Genomic DNA, 14,714 nt, shown 5'->3' with positions numbered 1-14,714 from the left:
GGTGGCAAGACGGCCGTGGTCAGGCACTGAGCTGTGTCCTCTAATCTAGCTTTTATGGGAAACACAGAAATGTATTTGGGTTTTCCACTCTCTGATTCTTATCTCTGAGTTGTTTCAAACTCAAGAGGGGAAGAGACAGACATTCATTGTTCTTTCTTCCTAACAAAACAAAACAAACCCAAAACATAGGTTTGGGCTGAAGGAGAGGGTTAAGCTGTAACTACCTTAGGGAGAAACAGGATGGGGAACCAGCTTAGTCCGGTTTGGGGGTGCTGGTTCCACACCTGGGGGATAGACTCCACGCAGACCTCCGGCTCTAGAATGATCACGAGCGGGTCTGCGGAAACTGCATTTTTAACAACGACCCAGGTGACTCCAAGTTACATTTGGGAATCAAGGTCAGGGGGGAATCCTTGGAAGCACTGGCACAGGGGGAAGGTGCAGGTGGGCAAGGAAGCCTTGAGGCAGCTGGGGATTGGGAATTTGGGTTAAGCACAGGAGAGTGCAACAAGGGGACAGGAGCTTGGCTGTGGGGCGGAACTGTTATTCTCGGAGCCAAGGGTCTCCCTTGCCTCCTGTTAGAGGGCTGGAGGGGCAGGCTGTCTGGGGAAAGGCAGGTAAGAATGCCATCAAGCAGGTGACACCACTTTGGCTCCAGCCCTGCTGCTCCTGGTTCTGGGGCCGAGAAAGCCCAAAGGCATCAGAGCGGTGCCCTGGCCTGTGGAGGAACACGGGGTTCCCTCGCTGGTGGCCCCAGAACCCCGCCCCGCGCATCTTGTGCCAATCGCTAGGTTCCTTGAGTTTCCTTGCTCTGCCTTTGGAGTTGGGGAGGCGCGCACAAAACCCACGACTTATGGAAAAGCCGAAGGGATTCTGTTCCTTGAGAATCCACGTGCTTTTTGATGAGGATGCACGCTGCCACCAAGGAGTCACGAAACGTCCAAGACATTTGATTTTGACAGAAAATATGACTATTTAGCAATGGGATCAGGGAGCGTCCCCCAATCCTGATTTTCAGCTCCCCCCTTTTCACACTAACGTTTAAAACATAGAAGCACCTGGGGGTCTCAGTCGGTTGAATGTATGACTCTTTGCAAAAAAAAAAAAAAATATTTATTTTTGGGAGAGCACAAGCAGGGGAGGGGCAGAGAGAGGGAGACAGAGGATTGGACGAGGGCTCTAGGCTGACAGGCTGACGGCAGTGAGCCTGACGCGGGGCTTGAACTCAAGAACTGGGAGATCGTGACCTGAGCCGAAGTTGGATGCTCAACCGACCGAGCCTCCCAGGTGCCCCAAATGTCCAACTCTCGACTTTGGCTCAGGTCATGATCCCAGGGTCATGGGATCAAGCCCCACGTTGGGCTCTGCACTAAAACATGAATCCTGCTTGGGATTCTCTCTCTCTGTGCACTCTCTAAAATAACTCTCTAAAAAAAAAAAAAAAAAGCAATGCAAATTTTACACTCACAGCGCTCATCGGGAACAGAAGTGAAGTGCGCAAAAGCAGCAAGTTCTGGTGGGGAGTGACAAAATGCGGCCCCGGGGACTCCCCACGAAGACAGAGAGGGCAGGGGACTCCAGGGCTGCCCCACGTGTGCTGGGAACAAGGGCAGGGGCATCAGTGTTACATCCAAGCATCACTTCCACTCAGCTTCTTCTTGATTCTCTGCACCTGCTGCCAGCTCTTTGCACCTTGCTGCACCCCCCTGGAATCCGGTGTCCTCCAGGCAGACCCCACGAAGCGGGCACCCCGCCCTGGGCCAGCCTCTCCGGGGTCAGGGGGACTCGTCATTTGGGCCCATTGAGTGAATGCCGCCCACCCGCGGTGAGTGGGGACCAGGGGAGGACACATGGACACTCGTCAGTGCCAAAAGGATGTGCCACGAGTAATCATTCTTACCACGCTCAGAATAAAGCGTCATGAAAACCAAGAGATGGAGGCAATCACCCTGCTGGTAGCTCTTGAAATCGAGATTTGAAACCTCACCCTTACCCTGTGGCCACAACGGGGGCTACAGGATAAGCCTGCAAGGTGTGCAAGCAAGGACCGGGGAGGCCCGGGACGCATTAGTGCCACGGACGCCTTTCCTCTGGATTCCCGCAAGTTGTGTTCATTAGGCTTCCTAAGGACGAGAGCTGCACAGATGTGTGCAAATCTGTTCCTCATTCTTGATTCCCTGCATCTGTGATCACCAACAAGGCACGGCTGTAAAACAGTGGAACTGAGTGGTTCACGCTCTTGTGGCGACCTCGCCCGAGGAGGCTTCCTCAAGATGCTACCCTGTCGACTGCTAGTTTTGAAGGTGTCCCTGGGGGACTGATGCCAGGGCCTGATGGGAAAGAGCACAGTCTATTTCACTAAAGTTTCACCTTGTTTGGATTACACGTTCTACCGTTCTACCGTGTAGGCCTAGTTAGTTACCCCATCGTGTTTGCTAGGTCTGAGCCCATCTGATGTCGGGCTCTCTCTCTGAAAAGGACAGAAGATTTCCTCCCAGAGCATCTGCTGTAACTCAGTTCTGCTGCAAAGATCAGATGAGCCTTCTGGCACTGCCTGGCTCTGGCCTAAGGGTCAGAACTGTGACAGGTGGCCACCGATGGTCGGTCACTGTCCCCCTGTGCCTCTGTAGCCACGGGCCCACCCCCAAAGGCATTATGCAGTGGGCTGTGAAGAGCAGGGGGGTGCGGGTTGTGGTGGTGGTGGTTGTGGTGCCATATTTGTTGCCCACTATTTCCACCTAGCCTCAAATCCACATTCTGAAGCCAAAGACGGGGACTCAGCATCCCAGGCAGAGCGCAGCTGCAGACAGGAGGCAGACGCTGTGCTGAGCCTGCTCATCTGGGCTGCAAACACATCAGATGGCCATGATCCCATGGTTCCCAACTGGGGCTGCGGCTGCCTGCCTGCTCTGATGGGCCGAGTGTGTGGTTCCCGGCCGCTCCCAGGTCACGGGTTAGGACAGACAAAGTGTTTGTTGCATTTATTGTTCTACCACTACAGAAAAAAGCATTTCAAAATGTGTACAAAAGTATCCTCTATCCCTCCAGGGGCACGCCCCTTGTTCACAGCTAAACAGAAATAATTTAACATCACCAGAGAGGCGGATAGCAAATACAACAGCATTTTTTTCTCATTTACAGTCCTGTACACGTATTTTCCAGAATGGTGGACGAAGACCCCAGGCAGCACTGGCTACACACACAACATCATAGAAAAGTGTATTAGAAAGTATTTAAAACAATATTGCATATTAATTTCTGGCTACGTCTGTTCACAGTGAATGCCACCACACCAAGACCACACCAACTGTGGATGTGCTTCCGTTTTCCCAAGACTGAACATCTTAAATAAATCTGAGTTTGGTTCGTTTTTTAAGTAAAACACACACACACACACACACACACACACACACACACACACACTGAACTGAATATGACAGCTATCGGGATTTTTAGATAGAGCTGACCCTTCATTATTGCTGAAACTTAGGAAGTGCAGGATAGAGTAATACTTTGCTTCCCAACCTATGTAAGTCCATTAGATGTCGCTTTTGTTTTGGCAAGAGCATGACGCTCATCAGGGTTACACAGTGATGAGAACAAACAAGAAAAAAAATCCCCACAAAAACAGAAAGAACCCCCCCTCCCCCCCCCAAAAAAAAGAACAAACTCGAATGCCCGTAACAGTAGCTTTCTTTCTCAATGAAGACTCTAAGATTTCATGTGGTGGATTCTACATTGAAAATGGAACACTCTGGTCTCTGAAGTGACAGGCATACGCCCCTTGGTGACGGATGAAGAAAAGTCACAATTCTTTTTTAGTGACTCTTTGGACAGGGCAGCGTGTGCTCTAAGGCATACGGCACAGAAGGGACCTGGATAAGGAGCAGGCGTCCAGGCTTTCGGTCCACAGAAGCTCAGAGACAGAGGGGCAGCAATTTCTTACCATAACCCACACATCCACCCGCGAGAGCGGCGCTCTTGTCTCTGACGTTTATTTTCAAATGCGGGGGCACGAAGCCTAGGCACACTTCAGAACACAGCGGTTCTCGAGACACACATTCACACCATCCAGCAGCAGAACAGACCACAGAACAGAAAAGGCGTGAGGTCATGCACAATCCTACGTTGCTCGGCTAGAAGAAAAACGTGAACGGCTTTTGGTACAGAATATGACCACCCTCCTAACGTAACTTAGTTACCAGTTGACATTCTATGGGACCGTTACCTCCAACACAATAATCTCAAAGAAAAACGGTGTTAGCATAGAACACCACAAGAAAAGGTGTGTAAATAGATGGGTACATTGGCTAGAAAAGGCAGTGAGCGGAGGGGAAGCGCTTTAGAAAAGAACATTGGTAGCCGCTATTTACAGTTCTGGGTTAAGCTTTGTTTGAAGCCACAGTGAGGAGCAGGGGTGAGAAGTTTTTTTTGGGGGGGGAAGTTAACTCCTTTCAACCAACTGGCTTTGTGGGATGATGGAAGGGAACAGGGCGGGTCTGAGTGGCCCCAGCAAACAGGAAATTTGTGTCGCTCTCCCTTTCTTTGTGGCTGCGTATGGAACCACCCGCGCCCCCTATCTGTCTCTACAGCACTTTACCCAGGGCCTTTGCACGCCCCTGCGTCAATGCAATGTTTCTTTCCAGTTTCAAAATACTGTCCCCGTCCTGTAAGCCAAGAAACGTGTGACTCAAGGATGGGTGTGGATTTCATCCTCTCAGCAAAACCCAAACGCGCACAGGAATGTGGGATAAATTCATTTCTAGAATTTGCGATGAACACAGAGGAACACGGGTCAGGGGATACACGGCGGAGGGGGAAAATTCTTCCAGCGTGTTTCTCTTTGGAAGGCTTCCCCAGACCTTGGACTGGCTTAGAACGAGAGCAGCGGTTCTCGACTAGGGAGGATTTGCTCCCCAGGGGATATGTGGCAACATCTGGAGAGATTTTGGGGTGTCAAACGGGGATGCTACGGGTATCTGTTGGGTAGTGACCAGGAAGGATGCTAAGAACCCACAGGAGAATCCCCCACCACAAAGAACTGCCCAGCCCCAAATGTCAAGAGCACCGTGACTAAGAAACCTCGATTTAGACTAAATGCAGAGGGGCCAATGGACAATTTTTCCTCTGTTTTCTTTTTCCCCGTGTTCACCTTGGCTCACTTTTGGCGAAGACATGTAAAGGTGTGAAACCGTGTGCTCTCATTTGCCTAGGTGACTGGAGTCATTATCCTTAACGACAGGATGAACCTTGAGGGTGACCCCTCTGGGTTGGCATCTGAATCATCAAACACCTCAGTGGGGCTCCCGTCATGCCTGAGGAAGGTTCTCCCTCTGCCACCGCCTGCCTCTTTCCCGTCAGATCCCGCTGGCTGGTTATGCGATCGCTCCCGACCGTTCCGCATTCCCAGGGAGAAGGGACGCGGGGCCACACATCATGTCCATGTGCAGGCACACAGGGACTGCTCTGTCCTCACGGGGGAGTCTCAGGCTATTTCAAAGTTTGGTTTTCCAAGGCGTGGGTCCTGTGAATGAACAACGTCTCCTGGGCCTCGCCTGTCATGTTTCCTTGCTCTGAAAATTAATGACCATCCTGAACCCTGCTTTCGTGGATTTTAAAACCTGAATGATGCAGAATGAGGGCAGGGAAAGAAACTTACCGACAAACAAAACAACGACATAGTTGAAGTGGGGTCTAGGTTGGGCCTCTGAAGGAAAGGCAGGCTTCTGCCTGTCAGGGGAACCAGCCAGGGAAGCAACGGGGTAGAATTTGGAATCAAGCCTTGGTTTCACGGTAATTTGACACTTTGAGAGGTTCAGAGGAAGTAAGGTCCAAGTTTTGGGATGGATGTTAGAAACATAGTGATAGACTCTGGGCCATGAAAGGCACGGACTGGAGTAGGCAGAGGGCAGCGGTCTCCACACCTGCCTCCAGGAATACAGTGTTCAGACTCTTCTCGCCCGCCAGCCTTGGAAGGCTACCTCGGTTTTGAAATTGAGAACCAGACCAACAGGCTCTCTGGCCCCTCCCTTTGTCCGAGGAGTCCAACTTTCCTCCAACAATTTGCCTTTTGTGCAGGCTGTGACTTACAACATCTCTTAGAAACTGCAGGCCTCCAGCCCTAGACGCACACGGCCAGAAGCTATGACTTGGGTTTCTAGACCCTGCTGCGTTGGGAGGGGGGCGCCTGGAGGTCTGCTCCCCGGCTCATTCCTTCCTGGGCTCTGACCTGTTTGTATCAAACTTTCTCTGAAAATGATGAGTCTTGCGGAGGGGGGCGGGCGGGGGGCTTCCAGGAAGCCACAGCTAGAGGGGACTTCAGCTCGCAGTCTATGGCAAACATCTACCCAGCGCGCGGTTGGGGGGGGGGGTGCTCCAAACGTAACCCTGCAACTAACCATAAAAAAAAAAATCACCTCGTGTTCCAAAGCAAATCAAAACCCAATTGACTGAAAACTACAAAACAAAACAAGAGAACCACCGAGAAATCAAAAGCACAAGGTTCTGGTCCAGTCCGTGCTGCTGGCGGGAGGGGAGGGCCTGGCCGCCCCCCCCACCCCCACCCCCACCCCCACCCCCACCCCCGCGTGCTTTCTCTGCGGGCCCGCGGCCGCGCGCGGGGTTTAGCTCATGTGGAAGCGGTGCTCGCCCCGGGTGATGTGGGACGAGAACTCGTAGCGGTCCTGGCTATGGTAGCCGCACATGTTGCACTCAAAAGGATCACGGAAGCCGTGACAGCCCATGTGGATGGTGTACATGACGTGGTCCAGGAAGAGCACCCTGCAGTGTTCGCACTTGTACACCTTCATGGGCTCCCCGCCCGCGCCGATCACGCGGCAGGCGTCCTGGGAGCCGTCGGAGGCCGCCCGCAGCACGTCGTAGGCTGCGTGCTCCTCCTTGATGGACAGGCCGTTGCGCGCGTGGGGCGTGATGTGGTTGGTCAGGTAGATGAGGCCGCCCCGCTGCTCCTCGGCGTTGCTCTCGGTGTCCGTCGAGTCTTGGCAGCTGTTGTTCGGGGACGCCTCCCTCTCGGAGGACACGGACTTGGCCTTGGAGAGCAGCAGCAGGTTCTCCACGGCGCTGTCCTGGGCCGCGTGGTTGGACCTCGGGGGGCCCTCCGCGTGGGGCTTGTGGAGCTGGTACATGGGGCTGATGCCCGGGACGACCTCCGAGCTGCCCGGGGGCGTCTGCACCAGCGGGCGCAGGGACTCGGCCCCCAGGTAGCTGATGGCGTTGTTGATGGCTTGGTCCATCACGTGGGTCTGCATCATCTCGTTTTCCTTCTCGTAGCTGGCGCCGCCGTCGTAGGGCATGTCCGACAGACACTTGTCCCCTGTGGGAGGCAGGCGACAGTCAGTGAGGCCACGTTACCTCTGCGCACCACGGGGGTGGCTGAGATCTACAGCAAGGGCCCCCCTCCCCACACACATCTGGGTGTCCTGGTGCTCAGGGGGACGGTGACTCAGACACCTCCCAGATGGACAAGGTGGAGGCCTGTCTGTGGTCACCCAGCTCAGGGCGCTGCTTGGAGTCAGCCCTTAAACGCACCCGACCCACCACACGAACCCGTGCATCCAAGTCGGCACACGTCAACAGAAACAGCAGAAACCGTCCAACTAAATACTAAACCAGCACTTGGGTCTTTTACTATGAATGTCACCATATTCAGTTTAAGATGAAAACTTAAATGACATATTTTCGATATAGTGTTCTAAGTGACTTGCAATAGCTGGTTAATTTCTCATAAATTTATGTAATTACCATACACGAGTGTATCATTATTCACGAGCGTGTGCGATATGCTTGCTTAAAACAGTGTTATGGGACGGGGTTCTGAATTCATAACTTCAATACTCAGAATAAAATTTGATCAAAAGGTAAGAGTTCTGGTAAGATCTATAGAAAGCTGACTTCTGGCTCGGAGAGGAAATGGACGCTCAGAGTCCGGTGTCCACATCCTCCCCAGGCCCGGTTCCACTCGCCTGTCCGTCACTGGCAGGACTAGAGCCCTGTGCCACATGGGTATGTGCGGGGAAGCTGGGCACACAGCAGGGAAGTAAAGGGGAGGGGGTGTGCCATTCGCCTGTTCTTTCCAAAAATTTCCGACCATGAACGATGCTCAAGGAACCTGCCGAGGACTCTGGGTGTGTGAGTGTCCCCTCAAGAAACTTCCAGTCTGAGAGCGAGCTCGCTCCCCAGGGATGGCGAACCCTGAGATGAGCTCGGGCTTCTGAGCAAACATTATCATGAAGAACTAAAACGAACTGCCTTGAAGATGCACCTTCTCGACACACTGGTTATAGGTTCAGTAGGAAACCGTGGCATAATGAGCAAAGTCGCTGTCTGCACTCTGTCAGGGCTACTGATTTGCTTTCCGTTTGCGTGCAGATTTATGGATAAATCAAAGCACCGGAGGCATGCCTGAGTTGTTTACATTTTACCCCTCACTCTGTTTCTTTTCTTCCTCCAACACGTTAATGCTGAGCATTGAGTGTCTACTGGACCGGACAGGAGGGGCAGACAGGGGAGCTAGTAAAAAGGGTCCCCGTCCTCAACAGCTAACGGGACACAGATATTAAAACACGGCTGCAAAAATGGTGTATCCCAGGCAGAGAAGTTCTAGGAAGCAAATAGAAGGCTTGGGTCCTGAGGGCTTCTGACCTAGAGTTGGCCAGGTGAGCGGGGCTCTTGTCCTACACGGGGGGGGGGGGGGGGGGGGGGGCCCGCAGCCGGGGGTCCTGGCCAGAGCCTGGGTGTGGGGCCGGGTGGGGGCAGTATCTACCAAGCAGAGGCTTTGTCTAGACGAAAATGAGAAGCCCCTGAAGGGTCTGAAGGAAGGGCCCTTCTCAGTAATGGGCAGGAGTACAGGTTGTGAGGGGCAAAGGTAAGTGAACTCAGAGACTCCCTTAAGAGCCCAGGGAATGGCTACTGATGGCCCGTGAGGGTGGTGGCGGGGGGAGGATCCCACACCTCCCACACTGACACCTGACATCAAGGTCTCCTGCTCATTCTTAGCAACAGGACAATAAACCACTTGGTAGTTCAAAACCTTAACTAATCTTTCTTAAAAACATTTTCCGACCACGGATGATTGTCCAGGGATATCCCCCATCATGCTGTAGAGTATCTTGGGGTCTCATTTCTTGCTTGCAAAAGAGACTTATCATAAAACAGCCCGCCTGCATTCATTCTAATGTACTGGCGGTCGGGAGAGACACTTGGCCTGATCATGGTGAAGTGTGATCCTCAGATTACAGAAGGAAAATTTGCTGGTGGCCGGTCACACCCTCTGCAGAAACTGAATAGAATGGATGGAATCTCTCCACAAGGTGGGTGGGAGGGAACACAGAAGTGGTGTTTATGCCCATTAAAAGTTAGAAGAAATAACTTGATAGCATTGTTGAATCACATTTTGAGGTCTTTGTGTTGAGGTGCTAAATATCTTCTTGGTCTAATTCTAGAACAGAATGGATCCATTCTGGCTTATGCGCCCCCATCTGTCCCTCTACCAAACCCTGGTAGGGACAAGATGGGGTATAGACTTTGAGGCCAATTCAGATACATATCGAAGTGCTTATAGCCCCATCAAAAATGGTGCTTTCCCGCCTAATCATCCTGTTTCTGCCCAAAGTTGTGGCTCTTTGGTTTCCCAGGCAACCACTGAAATCCATTGTTTTTAAAACTTGGTCTTAACAACAAATGGATGTAGGAAAAAAACCCATATATTTCAGATTACTGTGGCATATTGAAACTATCCACAAAATTTCTCTTCCCTAATACTCCACAAAGTGAGAAAAAGAAAAACCCACGCAGTTCACTTTGGCAATGAGCTAAATAAAAAAACACATTCTAATGAAACACATAGTTTCAAAAAAAATCAAGGAGCAAGGAAAGAAAATTCTGGCGTGAGACATACAGTAAAGGGTGGCCGCTGATCTCACTTCTAAAAACCTCAAGTGTGAGTCAACGAAGTCCTCAGGGTTCTCCCTAATATCCTCTTTTCTGTAGGGAGCCAATTCAAATACACATCCTCTTCCATTTCTGATCCCACAGCAGTGGAAACCTCTGCTAGCAAGAACCAGGTGAGTGTGAGGTTGGCTCTCTCGATAGGAGTGAGGTCTTCTAGGCTGTAGCTGAGGGGAAATGGCCCTAAGCCCCTAGTGTCCTCCTGTGGGGCTGGGAATCATGCTCCAGCCAGGTACAGTGGTAGCTGGTTTAGGGCATTTGACCAAATCTCAGAATGAGAGAGAGAGAGAGAGCACACAGAAAGTCTTTAAACAAAGACTGCACTTTGCCTCACCTGAACTCCTCCTTCCCCCCTATCCTTGGCATTCTTTCAGGATTTAGAAAAGTCGATAGCTCTCACAGGAAAAAAAAAAGCCTCACATACAGTGGGAAAAATGTCCAAACGTCAATCAAGCTCTATCAGCCCAAGGAGAATAAGCAAGTGACAAGAAATGTCATGATCACCATGAAAATACTTTCTAGCAACTCAAGGGAGGAAAGGAAGTAAAACAGACCAATAAGCCCATCCTAGGAAAAAAGCTCAACTCAAGGAAGAGAGGAAATGTGTCAAAATTACTTTGTGAGATGGACTCCATAAAAAAAAGCGCTGAAAGACAGCATGCTAAAACAACAGAAAAGAGGTGAAAAAAGGTTTCAGATCTCAAGAAACAAAATGAGGTCCATTTATCACAGAATTAATCCATGGATTAGAAGCAGTAACAGAACATAACCTACTAAAAATGGAATGACTGACAGAGGAAAAACACAAGATAATAAGTGTGAAAAAATGTGAAAAAAAAAGACAAAAAATAAACTGAAGGAAATGCTAACAGATATGGAGAACAAATTATCCAACATAAGGACAACTGGTATCCCTGGCCGAGATCGCAACAGATGGAAAAAAAAAAAAGATGTCTACAAGGAAGATTATTTCTCAGAAATAGAAAACAGGGGACTCCCCAGATTAAAATGGCAGGAAAGTTTTTATTCAGAATGCAAAATACCAAGACACATCCTAGTCAGGCTATTTACCTTTTAGACTATTTAACTTAAAGAACTCTTCAGGTGTTCAGAAAGAAAATGGAAGTCACCTTTAAGAAATAAATCTCAGACTGGCCTTAGACATCTTCACGGCAGCATTCAACTAAGCAATGCCATCATGGCACCACACATGGTCAAGACAGAAAGGCAACAGACAGACATCCTCAAACACATGGCAACTATGGAAATGGAGCATGTATAGGACCTCCTTGAAAAAAAAAAGTTGCTTGAAAGTTAAGTCCAATCAGTCAAGTGATTAATCACAATAAATAGACTGAGTTGGGGCTTTGAATCTGTTTAAAGAGAGAGTTAATGAAAAGTAGCTAAACTTCTGTGAGAATTAGGATTATGGGAATAAAATGTGACTATTAGGAAGCAGGACAATGTAAAAATAATATAATTGAACACCGGGGAGTAAAATCGTGTCTTTATTTCCCAAAGCTGTGAGTCCGGAGATACTGCGTAAATGGAAGCAAATGGGTTAAAAACCCGATGAAGCTCATGTTTTTCATGGTGCAGTGTATCTTTTTAATCTTAGATTAGATCCTCTAAAAATATCTTTCTGTGAGAAAATGTTCATTTGAAGATTGGCTATGCCTCCAGTTTTATTGGGTTCTTGTTCACCTCTTAAATTTAAGACATCCATACAAATGCTATTTGCATTTTGAAGTAGCATGTGTGGTATGACAGAATCTTTATGGAAGTATTTATTCCACACCTGTCTGTCAATACACCTGTTCATCACCCTAGCCCCTCACATACATACATATGGATAAAAAGACTTTTAGAATAATGCTCAGCTACTCTTAATATTGGCAATTTCTGGATGTTGGGTTTTTGGGGTGATTTGAAAACATTCACCTTTGCCTTAAAAGTCTTTATATTAACCATGTGTCACTTTCATAATGCAACATGGTTGTTTTTTACTTCCAGAGGAAAGAAACTATACCAAGATAGTTATAACGGGTAGAGAAAATGGTAATTATTGTTATGCTCCCCTATTTCCTCTCCTGTATTTAAAAAACTTCCCCAATCACCAAACAGATGAAGAACACAGCCTTGCTGTGTAACGTGACCGTCCCCTTTCTGATGGGGCTTCATCAATCCTGTTGGCTTCTATCTGATTATCCCGGGGGATGAGATCTTTGGTGACACAATGGTGAACAATGTTCCTTGCAGAGTAAGTACTTACACTCAGGCCAAAACTCAAGGAAAAACTTTTAACCATAGATCCCGTATCCATTAAGCAAAATTATGGGCCATTCGGAGCAATGTCCCTGTGAAAATCATGGCATCTTACAATTTTAAGGTGCTTTCTCAAGTTTTGATCTTTTGATCAAAAGATCAAGGGATCTGATCATCCCTTTTGATCTTCAGACTGGCACTGGGAGGGATGCAGGGTAGGAGGCATCACGCCCATTTCACAGATGGGGACACTGAGTCCAGGGATGTGCTCAAAGTTGCCAGCCAGTCACAGCTGGAGCTGGACCCTGTCCCCAGGTCTCTTGAATGTCAACCGGGAGGTCTTTCGACTGCACCACCACTGGCCCGTGTGTATGATAACGAATGATAAGAACCGCACTCCTACACACTTCAAGAATTCATATAAAGGATAAACTCAGCATCTAGAAGTTAAGAGGGACCCTAGAGACCCATCTTTTTCTTTTCTTTTCTTTTTTAATTTTAGAGATGGAGAAGCTGTGACAAGTTAGGAGCGGTTGATTAAAATTCCATTGAATGGAAGTGAGGACAAGGTAGGCATTAGGGGGCAAAAGGAGGCGCTTTTTAAAAATATGCTGAGTTGGCTGAATCACCAATATTTCTTGGTTTTCTTGGGAAAACCCATAACAGCATGCACAGCCGCTCCTGAGCCCTTCCTTCCAACCTCCATGCTGCTGTCCTTACCCTACTGTTCCCGTCATGCTTCTGTGCCCCCTCCCCTCTGGGGACTTCTTTCTAACCTTTGCTGGGCTTGATCAGAGCTTTTTTTTTTTTTTTTTTTTTAAACACGGAAGCATCTAAATCTCAAGACAATGCCTAACTTGGGGCCTCCTCCCAGGTGGCTGCAGGGGAGGCTCACGGTTAGTCTGGTTTGGGCAAAAGCTAAAACAGGTTGCAAACGTTCATTGCCAAAGTCCTCAGCGGGACTTCTCCAGGTTCCCAACCCGAAGGCGAAGTCAGACACAGCTGGTCAGGGACCAGTAACGATCCTCAGGCACGCTTGCTACTGGGTCTTTCTTTGCTCCGTCTCCCCTCATGGTGACCCGGCCACTGTCCTCTGCCTCGCCCACTGTCCCCTGCACACTGCTCACTGCTCACTGTCTGTGAACGCTGAGTTCTCACCTAGCGCAGTGCGACCTGAAATCCCACCACAACAGCCTAGCCTGTGCTCAAGGACCTCACTGCCCTTCTGCTCAGGAAATGCAGCGTCTCTGTCATTGTCCCCGACTAAGAGCTCACATTCGTGAGACTCCCCACATGGCATCTCTGGCCAGTGGTTTGCAAAAGTGTTTTAAACTGAATCCTTCTTTCCCCCACCTACGACAAGCCTCTGAAAACCTCATCAAAGCCACAAGAACTCGGCCTCTCCTTCGTCCTCCCCGCTTCCTGCTGTCGCATCTGTCCTCTGGAACCCCAGGCCTCATCAACCGTTAACCCCATTCTAGCCCCATCCTTCCCCAACGCACACTTTTTACATAGGCTCCCATGTGGCCCCCACACCAGAAAGCCCTTGAAAATTAGCAGACCAAAAACAGAACTTTTTTTTCCAGAAACTGGCCTTGTCATTTCTATAACTGGCATCTCCCTCTAAGAGAGTCACCACGACTCACGGCTTCCACTCCCACCACCTGCCCTGGCCCCCACGCCCCTGTCACCAAGACTCCTCTCTGCTCTGTCCCCTCCCTCCCATGCCCCCACTGCCCCATCCTTCTGGTGCAGTCAACCTTTGCATATGTGGTCTCTATTTTCCAAGGTATGGCACCCATGAAACATGTCAAAGCTCTCTCCTGCCTACTGAGCTGAGGGTGCATTGCTCACCTCAGCTCCCAAAGACCATTGATTCTGTGGCCAGAGCTCTCCGGGAGAGCTTCCCTGAGGGTACGTGAATCAGCCCAGAACATGTCCTGCTCCTCAGTCAGCCCGTGTCTTCCATCCACCCCAGCCACCAGCATGACCATTTCCCTACGCTTTCATCTGTCTGTTCAGAATCCTCTCCCCTTCTTCCACTATGAACAATGTGCTGAAGTCCTATTCCTCCATCAAGGTCACTATCAATTGCATGAAGCTTTTATTAATCATCTTCCTTTCTGGCCATGACCCTCCCCTCATGGTCTCTTTCCTGGCCATGACCCTCCCCCCATGATCCTCCCTCCTGGCCATGACTCTCCCTCCACAATCCTCCTTCTTGGCCATGACCCTTCCCCCATGATCCTCCTTCCTGGCCATGACCCTCCCCCATGATCCTCCCTCCTGGCCATGACCCTCCCCACCATGATCCTTGCTGACCATGACCCTCCCCCATGATCCTCCTTCCTGGACATGACCCTCCCCCATGATCCTCCCTCCTGGCCATGACCCTCCCCCGATGATCCTCCTTCTTGGCCATGATCCTCCCCCCATGGTCCTCCTTCCTGGACATGACTCTTCCCCCATGGTCTTCCTTCTTG

At 49.9% G+C, this 14,714-nt stretch overlaps 1 protein-coding gene across 16 annotated transcripts in view; it reads right to left on the bottom strand.

The window, feature by feature from the left end:
• Positions 1 to 2,959: 2,959 nt before the first annotated feature.
• Positions 2,960 to 14,714, bottom strand: part of IKZF1 (IKAROS family zinc finger 1) — a 98,902-nt gene continuing 87,147 nt past the window's right edge. For all 16 annotated transcript variants that reach the window (XM_040455061.1, XM_040455051.1, XM_040455054.1 and 13 more), the window contains one exon: positions 2,960 to 7,333. In XM_040455061.1, the coding sequence (XP_040310995.1) occupies positions 6,624 to 7,333 (710 nt within the window). In that variant the 3' untranslated portion in view covers positions 2,960 to 6,623. The remainder of the gene's footprint in view (positions 7,334 to 14,714) is intronic.

This window comes from Herpailurus yagouaroundi, unplaced genomic scaffold (genome assembly GCF_014898765.1).
Source record: "Herpailurus yagouaroundi ecotype Mexico unplaced genomic scaffold, PumYag 214, whole genome shotgun sequence".
NCBI classification, from domain to species: Eukaryota; Metazoa; Chordata; class Mammalia; order Carnivora; family Felidae; genus Herpailurus; species Herpailurus yagouaroundi.
This window is presented reverse-complemented; position numbering and strand designations above follow the sequence as displayed.